This window comes from Cebus imitator, unplaced genomic scaffold, assembly GCF_001604975.1.
Source record: "Cebus imitator isolate Cc_AM_T3 unplaced genomic scaffold, Cebus_imitator-1.0 Scaffold32, whole genome shotgun sequence".
Taxonomy (NCBI): Eukaryota; Metazoa; Chordata; class Mammalia; order Primates; family Cebidae; genus Cebus; species Cebus imitator.
In genome coordinates this window covers 4,707,485-4,727,080 of record NW_016107347.1, presented here as the reverse complement: position 1 = coordinate 4,727,080, position 19,596 = coordinate 4,707,485, and the positions used below count along the sequence as shown (strand labels likewise).

Below are 19,596 nucleotides of genomic sequence, written 5' to 3'. Positions count from 1 at the left end.
CCCCGTAGACCTAGGGGTCTATGTAATTTAAATTGTAACTTAAATTGTGAAGTCTAGGGGCACAAAGGCAGCTTTTGCCGGAAGGTCTCAGGATTACACCTGAGGAAGATGAGATAGAAACGCTTCCAGAGCAAACCCGGTAGTGCGTAAGGGCAGACAGACTCCATGCTGTGCCCCCAAGCCCAACATGCCTGAATTTCAGGAACAAAAGACTTCACCTGCTTACTGGGACCGACCTTATGTTAGGATATCAAGTAGCCACTGACTTCAAAGTGAGGAGAGAAAGTAAGGCTCACCCTGTGCAAACGGTTAGGAAAAGCTGCAGTAAGAAGACTCCTCAGAAGAGTCTCCTGAACGGTCAGCCATATTCACCACAGACAAGGGAGAAGATGGCGGCTGCTTGCCACATATTTGCCAACCCTAATTCAGTCATAAATAAAGCTCTCCCTAACTAAGTCCGTCAAAAACCTACCTGTCCTCAGCTCCATTCAAGTCCCAGCCACCCTGAGGCCTGTCCCCCAACTCCCGGTGTTCTCTTCATTTTAATTCAGTGGTTACATCAGGAACACTCATGCAGCCCTACCACGTTCTGTGGCTGTTGTCTGCCATCGATCACTGAACATGTCCTCTATATATGCCTGGGAAGGCAAGGATTCTATTAAAGTGGGATTAAACCTTCGCTGTGGTTAATCAGTGGCCGCTGAGTTGTGGCTAGACTACGCCTAAATTAGAAATTGTGGGGAATATTTAGCAGTTCGTGGAATGTGAGCAACATGAAGGAGGGTGTGTTCCTTCTCTCATGCTCCCCTCTGCTGGCTCCTGTGTGTCCCTTGGGGTGGGCTCATTGACTCCTGGAGGTGGTGCAGGACAAGGACAGACTGGCTTTGTTCTTGTAACACTTGGGGGCCTGCTCTGGAATAGGAGAATGCTTCTGGGGAGGTTTTCAGAGCCCGGATCCCCCAAGGAAGAATATGCGAAGTGTGTGTGTCGATGGAAGGGTACATACCTCCTGGAGACCATGTGGGTGGAAAGGAGCATTTCAGTTTTATGTCTACAGCAGATTCCTCTGATTTTTCCTTGTCACAAAATCCCAACCTTGTCCAAGTGTCACAGGTCCTGTGAGGGGCCCAGGCCCCTCCCCAGGCCCAGGGGAGGGTGGGAGGGTGTGAATATCAATTAGTCAGAGATCCAATTTGAGTAATTCACTTCTTGGCCATGATTGGTTTAGGCATGAACACAGATTGCGATTTTGGCTAATAAGCTGCAAGGGGAAATGTGTTGGGAGATTCTGAAAAGGTTTTACTCATTCCTAAAAGGGACTATATGAAGCGAAATTTTCTTTGTTCTCTTTTGGATGTTGCTGTATGAGAATATGACGCTTGGAACCACTGCAGCTACCTTTTAATCATGAGGGGAGACATCTAAAGACACTGAGTATGGCAGAGAGAGGGTAAGAACCTGGGCCCTTGATGAGTTTGTTCAGCTCTAAACGAATCCTAGAAAGTCCCCATCTCCAGACTTCTTTTACTGTATTTCATCTCCGTTAAGATGTATTTTTTTGTGTACATTTTAACAATGCTGAAATTAGAATGCATGTTTTATGGTAAGTCATAGCTAAACTGGTAGCATTTTTTCCTTTCTTAGTGGAACTTAAAATAAAATTGAGTGTTTTACAAAGAGCCACAGCTAAAATTTCCTGAAATGCGGAATGTCCTCATTGTTACCTATCTTTAGTAGATGCTCTGCTACTCCCCTCTAAAAGCATCCCAACTGACATAGCTCTTCTTCTCGCAGGAGGATGCTGTGTGGGAAGAGTGTTTGTAACAAGAGGCAGCACAGCTGCGGGCCAGCCCTTCAGGAGGACCTCCCTGCTCTGAGTGGGGCCTGCTCTCTCTCTCTCTCCTGGAAGAGACTCCACTCTTTTGATTCAGAGAAAATGACCTGCGCAGGATGCTCCTCCTCCCTGGCATAGCCGTCACCACAGCAACTGAGGCTTACTCTATGGCTGGTGAAGATCTAGAAGTAGGTCTGCTAATCCCAGGGCAACAATGCTCAGTCCCTAGTAAGAGCACAGCCTTAGGGGGGCACCCTGCTCCACACTCCTCACCCCTTCCTACTGTTGCAGGGGCAGAGGTACTGCCTCTTCCACTGAAGCCTCTTCCCAGGGCAGCCCTCTCATCTCCCCTTCCTCCATCCCTCCCTTCCCTCCTCCTTCTCTCTCCTCCCCTCCTCTCTGCAGTCCCTAGTCATGGGGAGACTGAAATGAGCACCTTCAAATGTTTATTTTGAGTTATGTTTTTACCTATACAATTTAAAATATAAAGGCACAAAATAAAATCCCGCAGGGGTCCTGTGTCACCCCAAATGGGCTAGGGAATGACACACTTGTGGTGTACCCACTTTACTTCTGAGGCAATAGGGAGCTTTCTCATTATTTGAAGTGCATTTTAGCTGCATTTCCTTGAGACTTCTTTTCTTGAAAAGAAGCACAATAGGCTGCTCTTACTGGCCCCAGCCTCTCTTGATTTTGGAAAGTGGAGGGGTAGACTGTGTGAGGTCAAGGAGAAGGGGTCACAACAGCACCCTACCTGTTTCCAGCACACATCCTGGAGGGCTAGACCAGTGCACAGGGGCTCAGAGGCAGCTCGTTTCAGCCTCTTTCCCTGCCCCTCTTCCCTCCCCCTCCCACCAAAGTTCAAGTGAAGCTTCTGCTCTAAGCCTCTGCACAGCCCCATCTATTCCAAGCTGAAGCTTAGGGAAGCTGGAGTCACTCACCCACGTAGAAATACTCTGGGGACTTGTCTTCTGACGATAACTCCTTTACGGCACCTCCGAACCGAAACCATAGTCCAAAAGCAATGACGGCTGATCCAGCCAGCTGGAAGGCAAACGACACTGTGTTGACAGTGGAAGGGGAGAGCATGCAAAGATCCAAGAGCAGGCTTGAGGCACAGGATGCTGACGGGTCATACCTTTAGAAATCACCTAGGCCAACCTTCCCGTTTTATAGGGCAGAAAATGGAGCCTCCGAGAGGTGAAGTCATGTGCACAAAGCCCTTCAGACCCCTGATGTGACATTGGACTGGGTTTTTCTGAGATCAGGGTTTTTCCGTGATGCCAGGCTCTCCTGTGGTTATGGGGCACACACAGCACAGCCAGGGAGGTGTCTCAAAAGCAATGTTCCAATAACACTCCCTCTGGAAGGCATCTGCCCCCTGCCTTTCTGTCCCTTGCTGGGCACATTGGATCTCCTCACCCACACCACGAGAGGCGACTACATCTTAGCCACCAGGTCACCAAGAGCAAGATGAACTCCAAGACCTGGGGGAAACCCACTTTTTTAAATGGGAAGAAAATACGGCAACCTCAACCTCAGAACCCACCCACACCTCATGAGTGCAGTCCCCAAATAGAAAGCTGTTTTAGGGGCATCTGTAACCCTCTCCCTGCTTCCTCTATGGCCACTGCTCTGAATGGGGATGGTTTTGCTGGTAGAGAGATAGCCCAGTCTTTTTTTTTTTTTTTTTTTGGTTGCTATTTTGAGTTTCCATGGAAAGTGAGAAAGGAAAAAATAATTTTCTGAAAAAGCGTGGTCTGTGTGCTGTGTGGTTCATGGAGAGGCTGAGTGGCTGGCGCAGGCACTGGCCGGGCAGGCTGGCAGCTGGTAGAGTCATCACCCAGTTTCCTCTCCTTCCCTACTCTGAAGGCTTTTGTGAGGCTCAGCGTGGAAGTTGGAAGCCCTTTCTGCCATCTCAGGACTGTCACTGCTGCGTGCCAGTAGGCTCTAGCCATGGTGTTCTCTCTCTACAAACACCACTCTCGAATTTCACTGTATCAATCCATCAACAGATATTTACTGGGCACCTTCTGGGCTCAGGGCACCATGGGAAAGTAAGCGAGATACAAAAATGCCTCCTAATTCTGCTGGCCCATCCAGTTGCTGTTGGGCTGCCCTAGCCTACCACTAAATGAACAATTGAGAGGCTCCCCTTTCCCAAACAGAGCAGAGCACACACAGATGCTGGGAATAGGAGCGTAGAGGATGGGAATCAGAGAAGCCGAGGTCTAAAAAGGAAAAATTGTGCCAGAGGCAACATAGTCCTTTTTATATAGAAGACTTCTATCTTGCTGGGCAGCTTATAAAGAACCTGACACTACCCTTCCAGATGATCTGGCAAGATTTCTGCGAGGACTTTATCCCTCTTCCCCTTCTATCCCCCAAGACCAATCCCCTCTGTGGCCAACTTCTTCAGAAAAGTGGTGTGACTTGTGAGGAGGAGTCAGAGGGGCAGAGTTCTACCAGGTGGACTCTCCCTTGTGGAATAACTAAGAGTTTCCGGTACTCAGGGGAAAGCACTAATTGCATAATGTGAGGGGCAACTGAAGAAGTTGGGATCAGTCAGCTTTTGAAAGACCTCTGCGTTTAAAAAAGAGTGGCATGGCATGGAAATGTACTGAAAAGAGCCTTGCTAAAACTTTGACAATATCTATGAAGGGCAGGATTCCAGGTGACTTTTTTTCCTTCTCAGTATATTTTCTAAGTCCTCTGCATTAAGCATGTATTTCTCTTGTAACTTTAAAGATATATTTTAAAAGTGTTACACGGTAGTTTCTATGTTCAATCCAGAAGAAGTGGGGAGAGTCTTCTTGGGTCATGCTTTAACTTGGGAGGACACTAGCTTTGAGGTCCTTGCTGTTCCTGTGCAGGAAAGAGAGCAATGCCCTTGGTCAAGCACCTAGGGTCCTCCTAGGAGCACTCGGAGGCTGCCTGGGACAATTATGCACAGCAAAGCCTCGCAGGCAAACTCCACGCCCTCGTCTCTGTGGTGACTTGATGGAAAGACAGAGTTTCCAAATACAAGGCAAAATCTATTGACAGAGGCATCAGGCCAAAGCCAGCAGCCCACCGAGCAGACTGCGGAGGAGGTGACTGGTCCCAGGGACACCCTACCGCGAGGTCACATTTTTGGAATCTCTGTACACAAACTCTAATTTATAGCTGTCTGGGATTATCCTCCCAGACGGAATACATTTGTCCAGTTCTGGCACAGATGTGTTTGATGCATAATGGAAAATTAAAAGAGAGGTTGCAATTTAAAGCCATCCGGCAATGGGAAAAAATCTGCGCTTGCTCATCCATTCCACCAACCCCAAACCACACGGGTTTCCTCCTGGGTCAAGGAAACTGTGGCTTAGCTGAACGTCATCACTGTGTGGAAGGGAATCCTCCCAGCAGGCTGCTGCCGGCTGTGTCAAGCACGCTGAGGGTGAGGGCATGGCCAGGGCTGATGTTGCTTGTGATGAGACTTGGGGTGATCACCGCTTTGGAAAGTGGCGTTGGCACGGACCACACAGCCCTTTAGTCCTTTTTATTTATTTATTTATTTATTTATTTATTGATTGAGACAGAGTCTCACTCTGTCACCAGGTGCCAGGCTGGAGTGCAGTGACCTCGGCTCACTGCAACCTCCACCTCCTGGGTTCAAGCAATTCTCCTGCCTCAGCATCCCGATTAGCTGGGACTACAGGCGTGCGCCACCATGCCCAGCTAATTTTTTTGTATTTTTAGTAGAGATGGGGTTTCACCATGTTGGCCAAGATGGTCTTGATCTCTTGGCCTTGTGATCTGCCTGCCTTGGCTTCCCATAGTGCTGGGATTACAGGTGTGAGCCGCCGCACCTGGCCTTTAGTCCTTTTTAACTCACCATTCCTCTAAGATTCATGGAATGCTTTGTGTTCACTGGGCTTTGGTTGGTCTATCACACACTAGAAATTGCTTGAAAAAAATTCACACTAGTTCTAATCCAGTCAGGAACACAGTGAGTAAGTCAGTGTCACTAAGTTCTCAACACTCCTGTGATCCATAGAGCTGGAGGAAATGGTATCCACAATGATCTGAAGGAAGTCTTCAAGCCTCTCTAATCCTAAATTTTAACCCCAAAAACTGCCTCATGCCCACGTTCTCTCTTCTCCTTTTAATCTCAACCACTCTTTTGCATTCAGACATGACATTGCATCTCAGCCAATGTTAAAACGAACGAGAAATGAGAAGCTACCATTTTTTTTAACCTTTCCTTCTTCTGCCCCCAGCCACATCTCCCTTCTCTGTCTTTCTTCCTTGCATGTTTATTAAGAATAAACTATGGTCCAGGCCAGGTCCTGTACTCTGCGTCATGGAAACGATGATGAAAAAGACATGGCTCACGGTCTAACGTGGTGGATAATCACATAAAGTACTAAGTGCAATATAATGCAGGAAGTGTGCTGAAGAGGAGCAGTGTGCACACTGCCAAGGGACTGGAGCAAACTGCAGCCTCTGGAATGCAGGAGGAGTCATTAAATTTTGATTTACATCTTGAAGAATGAGTTAGAAGTCACGGGGCAAGGAAGGACTGGCGGTGGAAGAGAACTCCAGGGAGAACTGGCAGCACAGAGGTCCATTTCCTTACCTCGATGCTGTGTTTCTTAAGGAGGGTTTGGGGGAGGTCAGAGGCTGGGGCTTGAGAGGGTGTGGGGCAGACCATGACTCGGCTTCTCCTTTGCTTGCTACCATCGTGGAAAGCCCATAGCAAGGCTGCCTGAGGGGAGGAGGGACAGAAGCTCACATTTTGATGGAAACCATCAGGAGCGTGAATGTTACCTGGATGTCACACATAGCAAGGAGCCACAGAGAAAGGCCTGAGAAACTGAAGACCAGAGAGAGGACACCAGGGGAGGGGACATGGAGAGCTGTGAGAACAATGAAGTCACTATACCCATTGAAGCACTTTGCTGAGGGCTGCCTTGCTTCCAGGACCGGTGCCAACCCCAGTGCCTTTGGAACAATTAAAACCAGAAATGCTGCTGTTTTTCCAGAAATGGACTGTTTCATACAGAAGCACAAGTTGGACTTTGATGTTAATCCTTTAAAATACACTTATTAGGCATTTATTACAAGGCAGAAGACAAGGTTTCAGAGTCCTACTCCTGGGGCTCAAAGACACGCTAATCCCCACTGGGTGGCCCAGGAGGGAATCCAACCCTGCAGGTGCTTCAATCCAGAAGCAGCCCACCAGAATGCATGTGAGAAGATGCCGGAGAGCACCATTCTTTGTGTCCTCCCTCCCTCTTTTTTTTCTTTTTTTTTGACAAGGTCTCACTCTGTTGCCCAGGCTGGAGTGCCGTGGTGCCATGACAGCTCACTGCAGCCTCAACCTCCTGGGCTCAAGCGATCCTCCACCTCCAAGTAGCTGGGACTATAGGCGTGCATCACCACACTGGCTAATTTTTGAATTTTTTGTAGAGATGGGGTTTTACCATGTTGCCTAGGCCAGTCTCAAACTCCTGGACTCAAGTGACCCACCCACCTCAGCCTCTCAAAGTACTAGGATTACGGGCATGAGCCACTGCACCCATCCTCATCATTCCTTCTGAGGATCAGTTGTATGTCAAGTACTCAGAGAAAGTGATAAAATAGTATTTAAAGACAAGAGTGTGCCAATTATTAAAAAGAGGAGGAGAAAAATAGTTTAAAAAAGAGATAATGCAGGAAAAGGAGCAGATAGTGACAATAATTCCAAGTCATTAAAAGGGAACCACTAGATACAGTTATAGTATGTATTGTCATGGGCAAGTTATTTCAGTAGCTAACCATATTCCAGAGAGTTTGGAGGACATGAAATTGCAAATTGTAAGCATATGTCTTTAGTGAAAACTGTGTGTTCTAAAACTAAAGAAACAGAAGATGGACTGAAAACATGATTAGGAAGCATTTAAAGCAAAGTGGATGGATAAAAAGTTTCCTTTAAGAGTGGCTATCTGCCAAAAACAAGTCATTGTGCATGAAGCAGAGCTTCCTAATAGATTTCAATTTTGTTTTACTGTATTTACTTTCATTTTCCTGGGATGGCTGGTGAAATGTCCTACCTTGAGGACATATTTTTTCATTTTAAAAAAGGACAGATTTCACAAATTGCAAACATGGCTCCTAGGGAGGCAGTAAGGTGGGAGTGGGGTGGTGATGAGATGCAGGAACGCAAAGATCATTCCCCAGTCTGGGCTCCCCCCGTTTGCCAACTGTCCTCCCTTTCCCAGAGGTCAGCCAACTGGATCACCAAGAGCAAATGTCTGCTATCCGCTTTCTAGAGACTAAATCCATCAGAAAGCCTCTTTTTGGGGTAAAAAGCATCATTTAGGGAAGTTCTAGACAGCATGTGCACTTATACCTAAGTGGGAACCACGGCTCCTGACCCTCAGATGCTCCAGCTACAGTTTCAGGTCCTTCCCACCCCTGTGGAGGTCTCTCTTCTTGCTGTTCCCGCCTCCCCCTCCCCCTAGCTGACACCCATTCACAGCTCTCAGCTCTCATCCGTTCCTCAGGGAAGCCTTCCATGGCCTAGATAGGTACCTTCCTTTATATCTCACATAAACTTTTCTACTTAAATATGTCCATATTTTGAAAATGAAGGTGTAGCTCTGTGAGGGCGAGGACGGGGCCTATGTTGTTTTTCCCCAAACATAATCCTCTCTGCCCTGCAGAGTGAGCTCCCAACAGACATTAGTTAAATGAATGAATGGAGGACCTTCACAAAGGTACCATTTAAGATATACTATGGACTGAACTGTATCCCCCACCTGCAAAATTCACAGGTTGAAGCACTAACCCTCAGTATGAGGATATTTGGGGATGGAGCTTTGGGAGGTAATTAGGTTTAAATGAGGTCACGAGGGTAGAGCCATCATGATGGGACTAGTGCCCTTATAAGAAGAGACACCAGAAAGCTTGCTCTCTCTCTCTCTCTCTCTCTCTCCACCATATGAGGACACAGCAAGAAGGCAGCTGTCCACAAAGCCCTCACTAGGGAGTCCTTGACAGAACCCAGCCTGACCTCTGACTTCTAGTCTCCACAGCTGTGAAAAATGAATTTCTGCTTCAGCTACCCCACTCTGTGTGTTTTTTAAATGTCAGCTTGAGCTGATTAAGACAGGCTGACAGGAGCAATTGCGAACAACCTCCTTCACAAGTCTCCAAGGGAATACTTCACAAAGTGTTATTTTCAAACTCATCTGCACCTGGGAGACACTGCAGATACCTTGGAAGGCACCGTGTGAACACACTGTTGAATATGCTCAGCAAAACACTTGCCCCAAAAACAGAAAACAAAACTAGAGCCTGTAGTATCAGTTCTGTGTTTTTCTAAGCCTGCAGGAATGTGTGCCGTGCACCATCCACACACACAAAGAAGAAATCTACACAATGTACACATGCCTTCCACTGTTGGGGGCATATGAACACAATACAATTATAGTGCCTCCCCCCACACACATGTGCATGCTGCACTCAAATAAAAGAATGAACAAAATCAATTTTGTATTCTTGCTTCTCCAGGGTGAATACCAACTCATTTGCAATTCTCTTCTTTGGGATGAAGTCACAAAATTGGAAATGATGCTTCAGCCCTAGAATTTTCATTAAATGCTTTTAAGCTAAGACTTGCTCTTGGTGGCAATTCTCATCCCCGTTGGAATCATATAAAGAGCACTTAAGTTTCTTGATCTGATTGTAAACCCCATTATGATACCATAAGGGTAACGGAGTCTTAGCATTTTTGCAGGCAAAAGTCAGAAGCACATTTTCTCTGGAAGATGATCTGAGTTTTCTCAAAGAGGAAAACCGGCTCCCAAGATTTTTATTCTGCTATGCAGTGAAAGCAAGGCAAAGATTCAGATGGCACCTCTTCAAAATCAAGGGTTTTATCAGAAAAAAAATACAAGAACTGAACACCTGTGACATCCATGTCAAATAGTCTCTGAGGGACCTTGCTACCCTGGCCTTCATCAGGACCAGGTAAATGGGAACTGGGAGGCAGGACTGTGGCAGCATGTGATAATGAGAAGGCTGTGTTAGTTTGGAAATGCATGGCAGCTCCTTTAGATGCCCATGTTTCTGATCTCCCCATTATTTTCCTCATATAATTTCCTAAGAAAAAGCTCACACTAAGAGAGACTTACTTCAGGTAAGAGTACATTTTACAATCAACCAATGCTTAATTCACTGCCCTGATGGAAGGGTGCTGCAATTCAGGCCACAATAAAATCAGGAGTATTCCATTCATCTCTGGAAAGAAACTGGGCTACACATTTGTGTCAATGCATCTTCAGTTTGTTTAAATAGTTATGACGTTAACTTGCATGGGTCAACCAACATTGCTGGGGGGCAATTTAGAAGTGCTAGAGAAATACAAGCTCAGGGGAAAGAAACTAATCTGGGATGAAAAGCTTGCTGCGAATGATAGGGCAGACAATTTATAGATAGACAGTGGAAAGTGTGTTGTTTATTCAGTGATTATACATAATGCCTTTTCTCTTAAAAAGAGGGGGGCAGGAGAAGGAGGGTAGGGAACAGCAAGAATTAGGAGAAAAACGATGGCTGTGTAGTTTTCTTTCTTTTTATTTTTTTGAGACAGGGTCTTACTGTGTTGCCCAGGCTGAAGCTCGGTGGCCTGATCACAGCTCACTGCAGTTTTGACCTCCCAGGCTCAAGCGATCCTCCCACCTCCTCCTTCCACTATGGGCATGTGCAAATATATCCAGCTAATTTTTTCTATTTTTTGTAGAGATGGGCCTCCTTATGTTGCCCAGACTGGTCTTGAACTCCTGGGCTCAAGTGATCCTCCTGCCTCAGCCTTCCAAAGTGCTGGGATTATAGGTGTGAGCCACCATGCCCAGCCTGTGTAGTTTTCTTTATACAGCAAAATGAATGTCATAGACTACTGGCTAATGATTCCAGGGAGCAGATGGCTTTCTCAAATGACGATCAAATATGTACAGAGCTAAAATCCAGTCTACCATGTCACAGAAGTGAATTGAACTTAATGTCTACCTTACTTACCTCACGAAGGGGATAAGCCCAGGGAGGACAAAAATTGTATTTTCTAGGTTCTCTGGACCTCCTCCTTGGAGCACCCAGCTGGCTCTTCTCCCAGGCCTGCTCTCTGCATATATAATCACTATCTTGGGTTCCACAATGACTACCATGACATCTCATCTACATAGAGCTTTACATGAGCAAAGACAACACATTAAACAATATTCATTTTATAGCCTAATATTCTTCAAACTGGTTGGGAAAACTACTTTGGAGCACATTAACAGAATTCTTAATTATTGATCAATAAGCAATGATCTTCCTCCAGTTTTAGTAGTTACAGAATGACAATGCTTTAAAAAAACATTTCAAGTAGAACTAAGGCTAGATTAGAAAAGCCAAAACAATTTGTTTAGTAAGAAGTTAGCACGGGTGGAATCTAGCAGAAATCGTGAAAGTCTAGCTTGGTGCTCTATAGAGATTTTTCTTAAAAGCCATTTTACCAGGACCTGTTTGAGGTCAGGAAGGTGCAGCACTGGTCCATTCACAGAGGACTAGACAGACTCTGGTGTGAGCAGGGAGACAAAGTCGGCTTCCTGGATGAATGACAGCAGCTTCCAGTGCACCCCTGGCCCTGCTTAGCCTTGCTGGGGGGGCTCTGACATCCTGTTAATAAGCTAATTCTTTCCCAATCACCATTACGATGGGGAGGACAGAGACTGGTATACATTCTGGAATATATGCCAACTGCTCTTCTAGAAATTCATCTCTTCTGGGTGTTCAGAATGCATAACAATGCCCTTAGGGTAATAAACACATGCGTGCATATACTACAGAGGTGCAAAGGAGTTGTAGTGGAGAAAAATGGGGGTTCTAGGCAATTGAGTTTGAATCAGGCTCTGTCACTTACTGGTCCTATAAATATTGGGCAAGCCACTTAACTTCTCTAACCCCAGCTTCCTTATCTGCAAAGTGGAGGTAATAACAGTGCCTCCTAAAGAGACTAAATGAGCTCATGTTACACACTGAGAACAGTGAGTGCCCCACACTTTGCACTATTATGTTGGTAGACTTGCTAATGTTACTTCAAACTGAAAGCTTCATCTCCAAGACAGGAAACATCACTCCCATGGTTCCAATAATGCGGTCTGCTCCAGCCGTCCTCTACTAATTTTTATTTTAGATCTACACTCCCTCTTTCCACGACAGCTGGAATTTCTTTCGGTTTTCTAAATTTTCTACGCTAGAAAGTCAGTGGCCTTTTGCAGAAACTATGTCTCCTCTTTTTAATGTTTTTAAGATCCCATCAGAGAAAAATATGAATAGATGTATTTATGAGTGAAAGAATAACTAAATTTAGGCTAGGGCTGTCCAGTAGAACTTTCTCCAATGATGTAAATGTCCTATATCTGTGCTTTCTAGCACTGTGGCCACTAGGCACCTATGGGAGCTCTGAAATGTAGTGAGTGGGACTGAGAACAAAATGTACATTTCATTTAATTTTAATTAAATAGCCACATATGATCAGTAGCATAGTCTTCACATTGGACACTGCAGGTCTAGAATTCACAAGTTCCTCTCCGATAGTCTATAGACTTGGAGTGGTTAAAAGTATTGACCCTGGGGACACACACAGAGACACAGCTCTGCCCTGGCCAGCTCTGAGACCTGGGCAAGTCTCTTCAATTCTTCAGACCTCTGTTTTCTCATGTGTAAACTGGGGATGATCACTGCTACTATTTCATAGGGTTCTTGTGAGGATTAAAGGAGTTAATAATAAAATGTGCTTAGGAAAGCAGCTGGTACATAGTGTACCTTTATATAGTGCTGACTATTCTTCAGATTTTTGCTCCTGAAATTAATTTTTTAAACTGTCTCTTGATATACACCCTTTCTCAATTCCCATCTTACTTTTCCTCTGCCTGAAACTGATCGGGAGTTTCCCAACCTCTCACCTACTTCTTCACCCATATGCCTTAGTATTTTAAGTATCTCTTTGTACCCGTGTTTCTGGAATGCATCAAGACTAAATCTGACACTGAATATAATCTCCCTGATCACAGATTTCACATTTTCCAAGTTAGTAGCATTTCTTATACCTTATATTCCACATGTTCCAATAAATTGAAACAATGAAAAGAGTGCGGAGTTTAAAGTTAGAAGACCTGGGACATACCACCTACTGTGCCTGACTTTCAGCTTTCACAACTGTAAAATGGGAATAATTATACTATTTCATGAGATGTCCTGATTTATCATCAGGTGGGATGATACAGATGAAAGCACGTTGTAAACTGAAACAGCATATGAATGTTAATTAGCATTGGTATTTTTGCTCCCAGTCAAATTCAAAGAGGATGAAAAAGGCAGGCCAAGGCAACCCAAGGTAATTCATCTGTAAGATGTGCTCCCAGCCCATCTGGTATTTCCATCTTCCTGGCAGCATCCTCTCTTTAATTCCTTAGCAACCATGACATGATTTGTTTCAGTGCTCAGTATAGCATTACTTGTTTTAGGAACGCAGCTTCGCAACATTAACTGTCAAGGTTGGGGGATAGAGGTTACGTTCTCTTTTGTCACACAGGGTTAGAGACCTAAAGATACTTCATGGCTGATGTTCTAGAATAACACGGCGAAAAGCAATGAACAATGGACAGGTGGCCTCCTGGTAATTCTAGAAAGCATCAAGTGTTAGTGCAAAAAGGAGACTGAATAAAGGTAAAGTGGTAACTGAAATTAAAAGAGCTGTCAAAAAAAGCCAAGAGAGAAAACCAAGAAGTAGGGCACACCTGCTTCAGTCAGAAACAAGTGCCACTGGTGATCTCTGAGCCCTTCAGGCTACATCTAAAACAGGGGTTCTCAAAGTATGTTCCCAGGCCAGCAACACGGGCATCACCTGGGGGCTTGTTAGACCTGCAGACCCACTGAATCAGATTAGAGCTGAACAAGCTCCCTAGGTGATCTGCATGCATGTTCAAGTTTGAGAGGCACTGATCACCAAAGGTTTTCCCATGGCCTTTCCTTGGCCTCCACCTGGTAGCACAGAAGTGGGGCAGGAAATAAAGAGATCGTGCCTCAGGGTCAGTGCACACAACTCCTGTAGCTGGAGCCATGGTGAACTCTATTAGGTGCTGAGGGATTGGGACAAAGGGGATGCCAAAGGACATAGTCCCTGCCCTCAAGAAGCAAAGACTAAAACAGGGAATAAATTCTAATCAAAGGCAAAATGGAGGCTAAATAAAGACATGAGTGCCTCAAGATCAAGGGCTGTGTCTTAATCATCTTTGAATTCCCAGCACCTAGCAGGGATTTATAGAGGAAGTGATCTTTCCTTTTGACTCCATCCCCTTGATAAACTCCAAGACTCTTGCCACCTTGCTTGCTAGGTTAGATATAAAACACCTGCCTGCTTTGTCTTACCTTTATGAACCTCTTGGATTCTAGTTTCTACTTTCCCATTTGTGCTTCTAGTATTTAAAAACCACTACTGTTAATATCTTATGTTATTGAGTATTTACTGTATGCATGAACCATACTTAGGACCTTACATATATTAGCTCATTTTATCTGCACAGAGTGCATAGATTGATATTACTTCTTTATTATGTCCATTATACACATGAGAAAATGGAGGCTCAAAGAGGTTAAACAACTTGCCCGAAGTCCCCTAGGGAAGTAAATAGTGGAGACAGGAATAAAGTCAGGTAGTGTGATGACAGTATCTACTGCCCAGGTTTTGGACTCCTGGATTTGAATTGCCATACTACACAGGGCTGTCCGAGGTCCACCAGAACCCTGGGACCACAGCTGTGGCTTCTTCAGACTGTCCCCTCTTGCAGAATCCCTGTTCCTTTCAGCAATGCTAGACCCCTCTCCAGGTCCACACTAGGCGACATTGGCCCCTGTTGCTCCCTTCCCACCTTCACAAAAATCAGCAATAAAGACTCTCCTACAGCGAGGCTGAGAACATTCCTATCTGTCTTATGGGCTGGTCTCCAAAGATTACTTTCTTTAGGTATTTTTTCCTAATCCAGTCTCTCTGACAGGCGATTGCTTTGAAGTTACTATTTGAAATAAGTTTGGGAAAGAGGGGGAGGTGGCCTCTATAAGATTCATGTGAGTTAGACTTCTTTGACACCGTCTTTCTTAAAAGCACCTGTTAGGCATCCCCAAAAGCTGTATTAATAATGGTGAGAAGGAAAGGAGGGCAACTTCAAACTTGCCATATATGGCATCTGCTTTTCAACAATGAGCAGCTCTGCTTCCTGTGGGTCGGTAACGCTGAGCAGCTAGTGCAGCACAATGATAGGAAAACGCTGAGCATACAACAATAAACCAAGGAATAAACAGCATCCAGGTTTTCCTTTAAACCAACATATGTGGCTTGGTGGGGGAGTAGTGTTTTATTTATATTGCTATGCAACATAGGAAAAAAATAAAGGTGATTTCAATAAAAGGCACAGGAATATGTCGTGCTATCTGAACTCAGGGTCTGAATTTAGACATGACAGATGTTGGGAGGGGCTTCACGATAAGAGAAATTAATGTAGGGGGGTTAATGGCTAGGCTTTACTTTGTTTTTAAAAATTCAGTGGTGAGTACAGGCAGCAGCCTGGGCCAGGGAGCACTATGCTGGCTCTGGCAGGGTCTGCTTGTATGTTTATGAAACAGGAGCACAGCCTAGGGAAACTTAAAGCAAGCTGCCAGAGGAGGCTGCAAATTGATTTGTTAAACCGCAGATCACCAAACGACCCTGCCCCGCCTCTATGCTTACCTCTGGTGAGGTTCTGACTGGAAGGAAGTGCTGTCACCCAGGGAATTCTGTAACTCAAAGGGGCAGGCATGTGAGCTTCTAAGGGCACGTGTAAATGTTATACTTTAGTCACAGCTAAAACCTGGCCTTCCAGGAAAACTATCCTCCACCCCTTTCCCAAACTTCCCACAAAGCCCTCCAACCAGGAAAAAACAACTTCAGAAGGCAGAGTGGGGCTTTTCTGGAATCCGGTTCCCTCAGCTACAGTGAAGGCAGGCATCTAGACACTCCATCCCACACAGTGACTTTCCCCTACGTCACCAGGTGTCTGTTTCAGCTGCCTCTTGGCTATGCTTGCTGCCCCTGCCCCCACCCCCATGAAACTGGGGGAGAGGAAGTTCCCCATTTCCCACTGCATGCCTTCTATATGCTGGGCACTATCCTAGCACTGGGGATACGACTATGAACAAAACAGAAAAAACAAAATTTCTGCTCTCAGAGTGTTTTAAGTTCTAGTGGGGAAAATCCACAAGTACAAATTGATAAGATAATGTGTAGTTATCCTCAAATGAAGACAAATTGCAAGTCACTTAACAAACTTATATACTATTCCCCAACATGAAAGGAATCAGGGGAAAGAGAACTAACATTTATTGAATGCTTCCTATGTGCCAGGCACTTGATAGCAAAAATAATAATTAACATTTTTCGAGCATTTACTACATCCTAGGCTCATAGGAAGCTGAGGTCATATACTTTACATAGTCCCTCTTAATCCTTCCAATATTTCTGTTACTCCAATCGTACAGATGGGAAAACAAGCCCAGAAGTAAGAATAACTTGTTCAAGTACACCCTGTTTGTGCAGGCATGCCCTGCTTGGGATCTCTGCACTCCAGCCTGATGGCTTTGACAGTCAGATGGTGGCACACACTCCCCCTTGCTCTGCTTCTCTGCTGGTGGAGGGGGTGCTCACCCTTGTCCAGCTCCTTTCTACCAGTCCTTCAAGCTTCAGCTTAAATAGCTCTTTCTTAAGGAGAACTTTTCTGCCTCCTCATGATGACTGTGATCCGTTCTCTAACTCCTTACTTAGATCACATACATAAAAGGTCTGATCTAACCTCACTGGCTAACACGTGGAGGCACTCAAACACTGCATTGCTCCTACTTCCTGTCCTTACTGTGTTTATGGTCAACAGTGTGAAGCTCGTCACTTGATTCCATGCTGTCTTATTTTTGTGTGGTTCGATATCCACTGGTCTTGTTTCCTCAGTGAGATAAGCAGCTTAGGGAACTGTATTTATATTGACAAATTATTATTTGTTTAATCACTGTTTAATAGAGCGGGTCTCAAATTTGGGCATGGATCAGAATTATGTGAGTGGCTTATTCAATTAAATTGCTAAATTAAAAACTCTTTCCCCTAGAGTTTCTGATTCAGCAAGTCTGGGATCAGCTGAGAATGATTTTTTGTTGTTTTTTTTTTGGTTTGTTTTTTGAGATGGAGTTTCGCTCTTGTTGCCCAGGCTGGAGTGCAATGTGGCACCGTCTCAGCTCCCTGCAACCTCCCCCTCCCAGGTTCAAGAGATACTCCTGCCTCAGCCTCCCAAGTAGCTGGGATTACAGGAGCCCACCACCATGCCCTGCTAATTTTTATATTTTAGTAGAGATGAGGTTTCACCATGTTGACCAAGGCTGGTCTTGAACTCCTGACCTCAGGTGATCTGCCTGCCTTTGCCTCCCACAGTGCTGGGAATATAGGCATGAGCCACTGTGCCCAGCCTGAGAAGGTGTATTTTTGACAAATTCCCAGGATATGCTGATACTGCTGGCCCAGGAACCACTTTTGAGAACCACTGGTTAATTGAATGTACCACAGTGCTTAAAAGCAGGTAGGCTGAGTTTGAATACCATCCCTTCCACTCACTAGCTGCATGATCTTAGGTGACTTACCCTATTTGAGCCTCTGTTTCCTCATCTGTAAAAATGGAGATAATAATAGTACTTGTAGGCCGGGCATGGTGGCTCATGCCTGTAATCCCAGCACTTTGGCAGGCCGAGGTGGGCAGATCACAAGGTTAGGAGTTCAAGACCAGCCTGACCAATATGGTGAAACCTTGTCTCTATTGCAAAAACAAAACAAAAGAAAACAAAAACCCACAACAGATAAAAAGAAAACAAACAACAACAACAAAATAATATAGTATGTGTATATCAGGACTCTTGTGAGGATTAAGTGTCATAATGAATATAATATGCTGAGCACTCTCCCTGACATGTTGGAAACATTCAGTGAATGCTTCCAACTATCACTGGAAAGGCTGGTACAATATCAGGCACTAAATAAGCACTGAACCCAGACTAAGAATTCCTCCTCAGGTTTAAAACTTCTTTTGAATTCATAAGCAATGAGAGTGAAGGGTGTCACTGGATCATGACATCTATCATTAACAGCTTCTGAAATTAAGCCAGAATCCTAAAAAATACAACATAAATGGTCTTCAGAAATGTCCCTCCCTATAGTATGCCTGATGTAAATCCCAGGGGAACAAAGGCCATGTGTCTCTTTAAAGTTCAGGGGAGGTCCGGGAGGTACCTCCTTCACACCTTCCACAGCTGAAGGATGCTGAAGAGCTTGGAGTTGCTGGAGTCACCCAGGCATCCAGGCTAATGGGTTGGCAGACAAAAGTGGAGCCCATCATTCAATAATTAATTAGTTGCAATAATGGGAAGACAACTTCCCCCAGAGCAGATAGAACAGCCATCTCCTCCAGCGCAGTGGTTTCAAAGCACCCCGTCCCTGGCTGCTCTCAAATCTCTTCATCCAAAGCAAGACCTACATTTTCCCTCAGGGTCTAGATGAGCAGTTACACTGGCTGACATTTCCCTAAGAAAGCCCAAGAGGAAATGTGCAGAAAAGACAATTTTCGGACCTTATCTCACAGTCTTCCAGGGCCTGGGACAGGGTATCCAGGGATGTAGGTTTAGTCTAGCTCTATCCTTGTCTCAGTAATAAAGGAGACAAGGGTCAAGATCCTCTCTCTCTGTGAACCATGAATCCTGGGAATGCTGTCGGTTGAATCCAACCCTGAAAAGTTGAATGAGATCATCTCTGGGAGAATTAGTATTTAGCAGAGGCTGCGCTGAGGATTGTGGAGAGATGCTGCCGCCCTTTAGAAGCCCCTCCATTCCCCACCCACTTCCCAGAGCACTCACCACCCCCTCTCACCCAGCGGCACCCCTCCCTGATGCCCAGAAAAAGGACGACCCCCTCCCCACCACAATTTTCATCCCTATCTCCAATTTCCTAAACAAACCCATCGCAGCCAGGTGGTGTGTCCACACACTCGAATGGAGCACCACCCCAGGCAGCCCCAGGGCAGGGGTTTCTCTCCCAACACCATGGCCAGGCCCTGGTTCCAGCTGGTAGGCAGAGAAGGGGGTGTGTGCACGGGAGGCTGGAGGGGAACAGGGACCGCCAGGGCCCCAAGCCCTCCGGAAGTGAGGAGAGGCTGGGTCCCCGCACCTGGGGTCACCAGCTGGGAGATAAAAACCAAGGCAGGTGGGGGTTTCTTCCAGGGACGAGCCACACGGTGTCTCTCCCCTTCTCACGATTTCTCATTGATCAACCTTCGGTCTTCCCGTTCTCTCCCCTCCATCCCTCCCCTCCCTCTTTGTTTGCCTTCCCCTCGCCTCCGCGTTTGAGCACCCTGCCCTCCCCAGGAGCGCGACTCGGACGCCGCAGTCAGCTCCCCGGGGACCCCGGCCCGGCGCCCGCCGCCCGGCCCCCTGCCCTGCCCGGCCCTCCCGCCTCCTGGTCTCACCCAGAAGAGCAGGTTGAAGCCGAGCAGCAGGTACTTGATGCACCGCAGGCCCCCGCGGAAGCGCCCCATGCTGCGGCCAGGCGGCGGGCTCCCGGGTCCCCAGGCCCGCGCTGCGAGCGCGGGGAGCGGCAGGCGCCGGCGGGGAGGGGGCGGAGCGGGGAGGACGGGGGCGGG

At 46.1% G+C, this 19,596-nt stretch overlaps 1 protein-coding gene across 4 annotated transcripts in view; it reads right to left on the bottom strand.

The window, feature by feature from the left end:
* The window catches only part of TSPAN2 (tetraspanin 2), a 45,110-nt gene extending 25,545 nt beyond the window's left edge, over positions 1-19,565 (bottom strand). For all 4 annotated transcript variants that reach the window (XM_037737003.1, XM_037737004.1, XM_017524210.2 and 1 more), the window contains exons 1-2: positions 19,423-19,565; positions 2,776-2,878 (exon numbers count right to left, since the gene is read on the bottom strand). In XM_037737003.1, the coding sequence (XP_037592931.1) occupies positions 2,776-2,878; positions 19,423-19,491 (172 nt within the window). In that variant the 5' untranslated portion in view covers positions 19,492-19,565. The remainder of the gene's footprint in view (positions 1-2,775; positions 2,879-19,422) is intronic.
* Between the last annotated feature and the right edge of the window lie 31 nt (positions 19,566-19,596).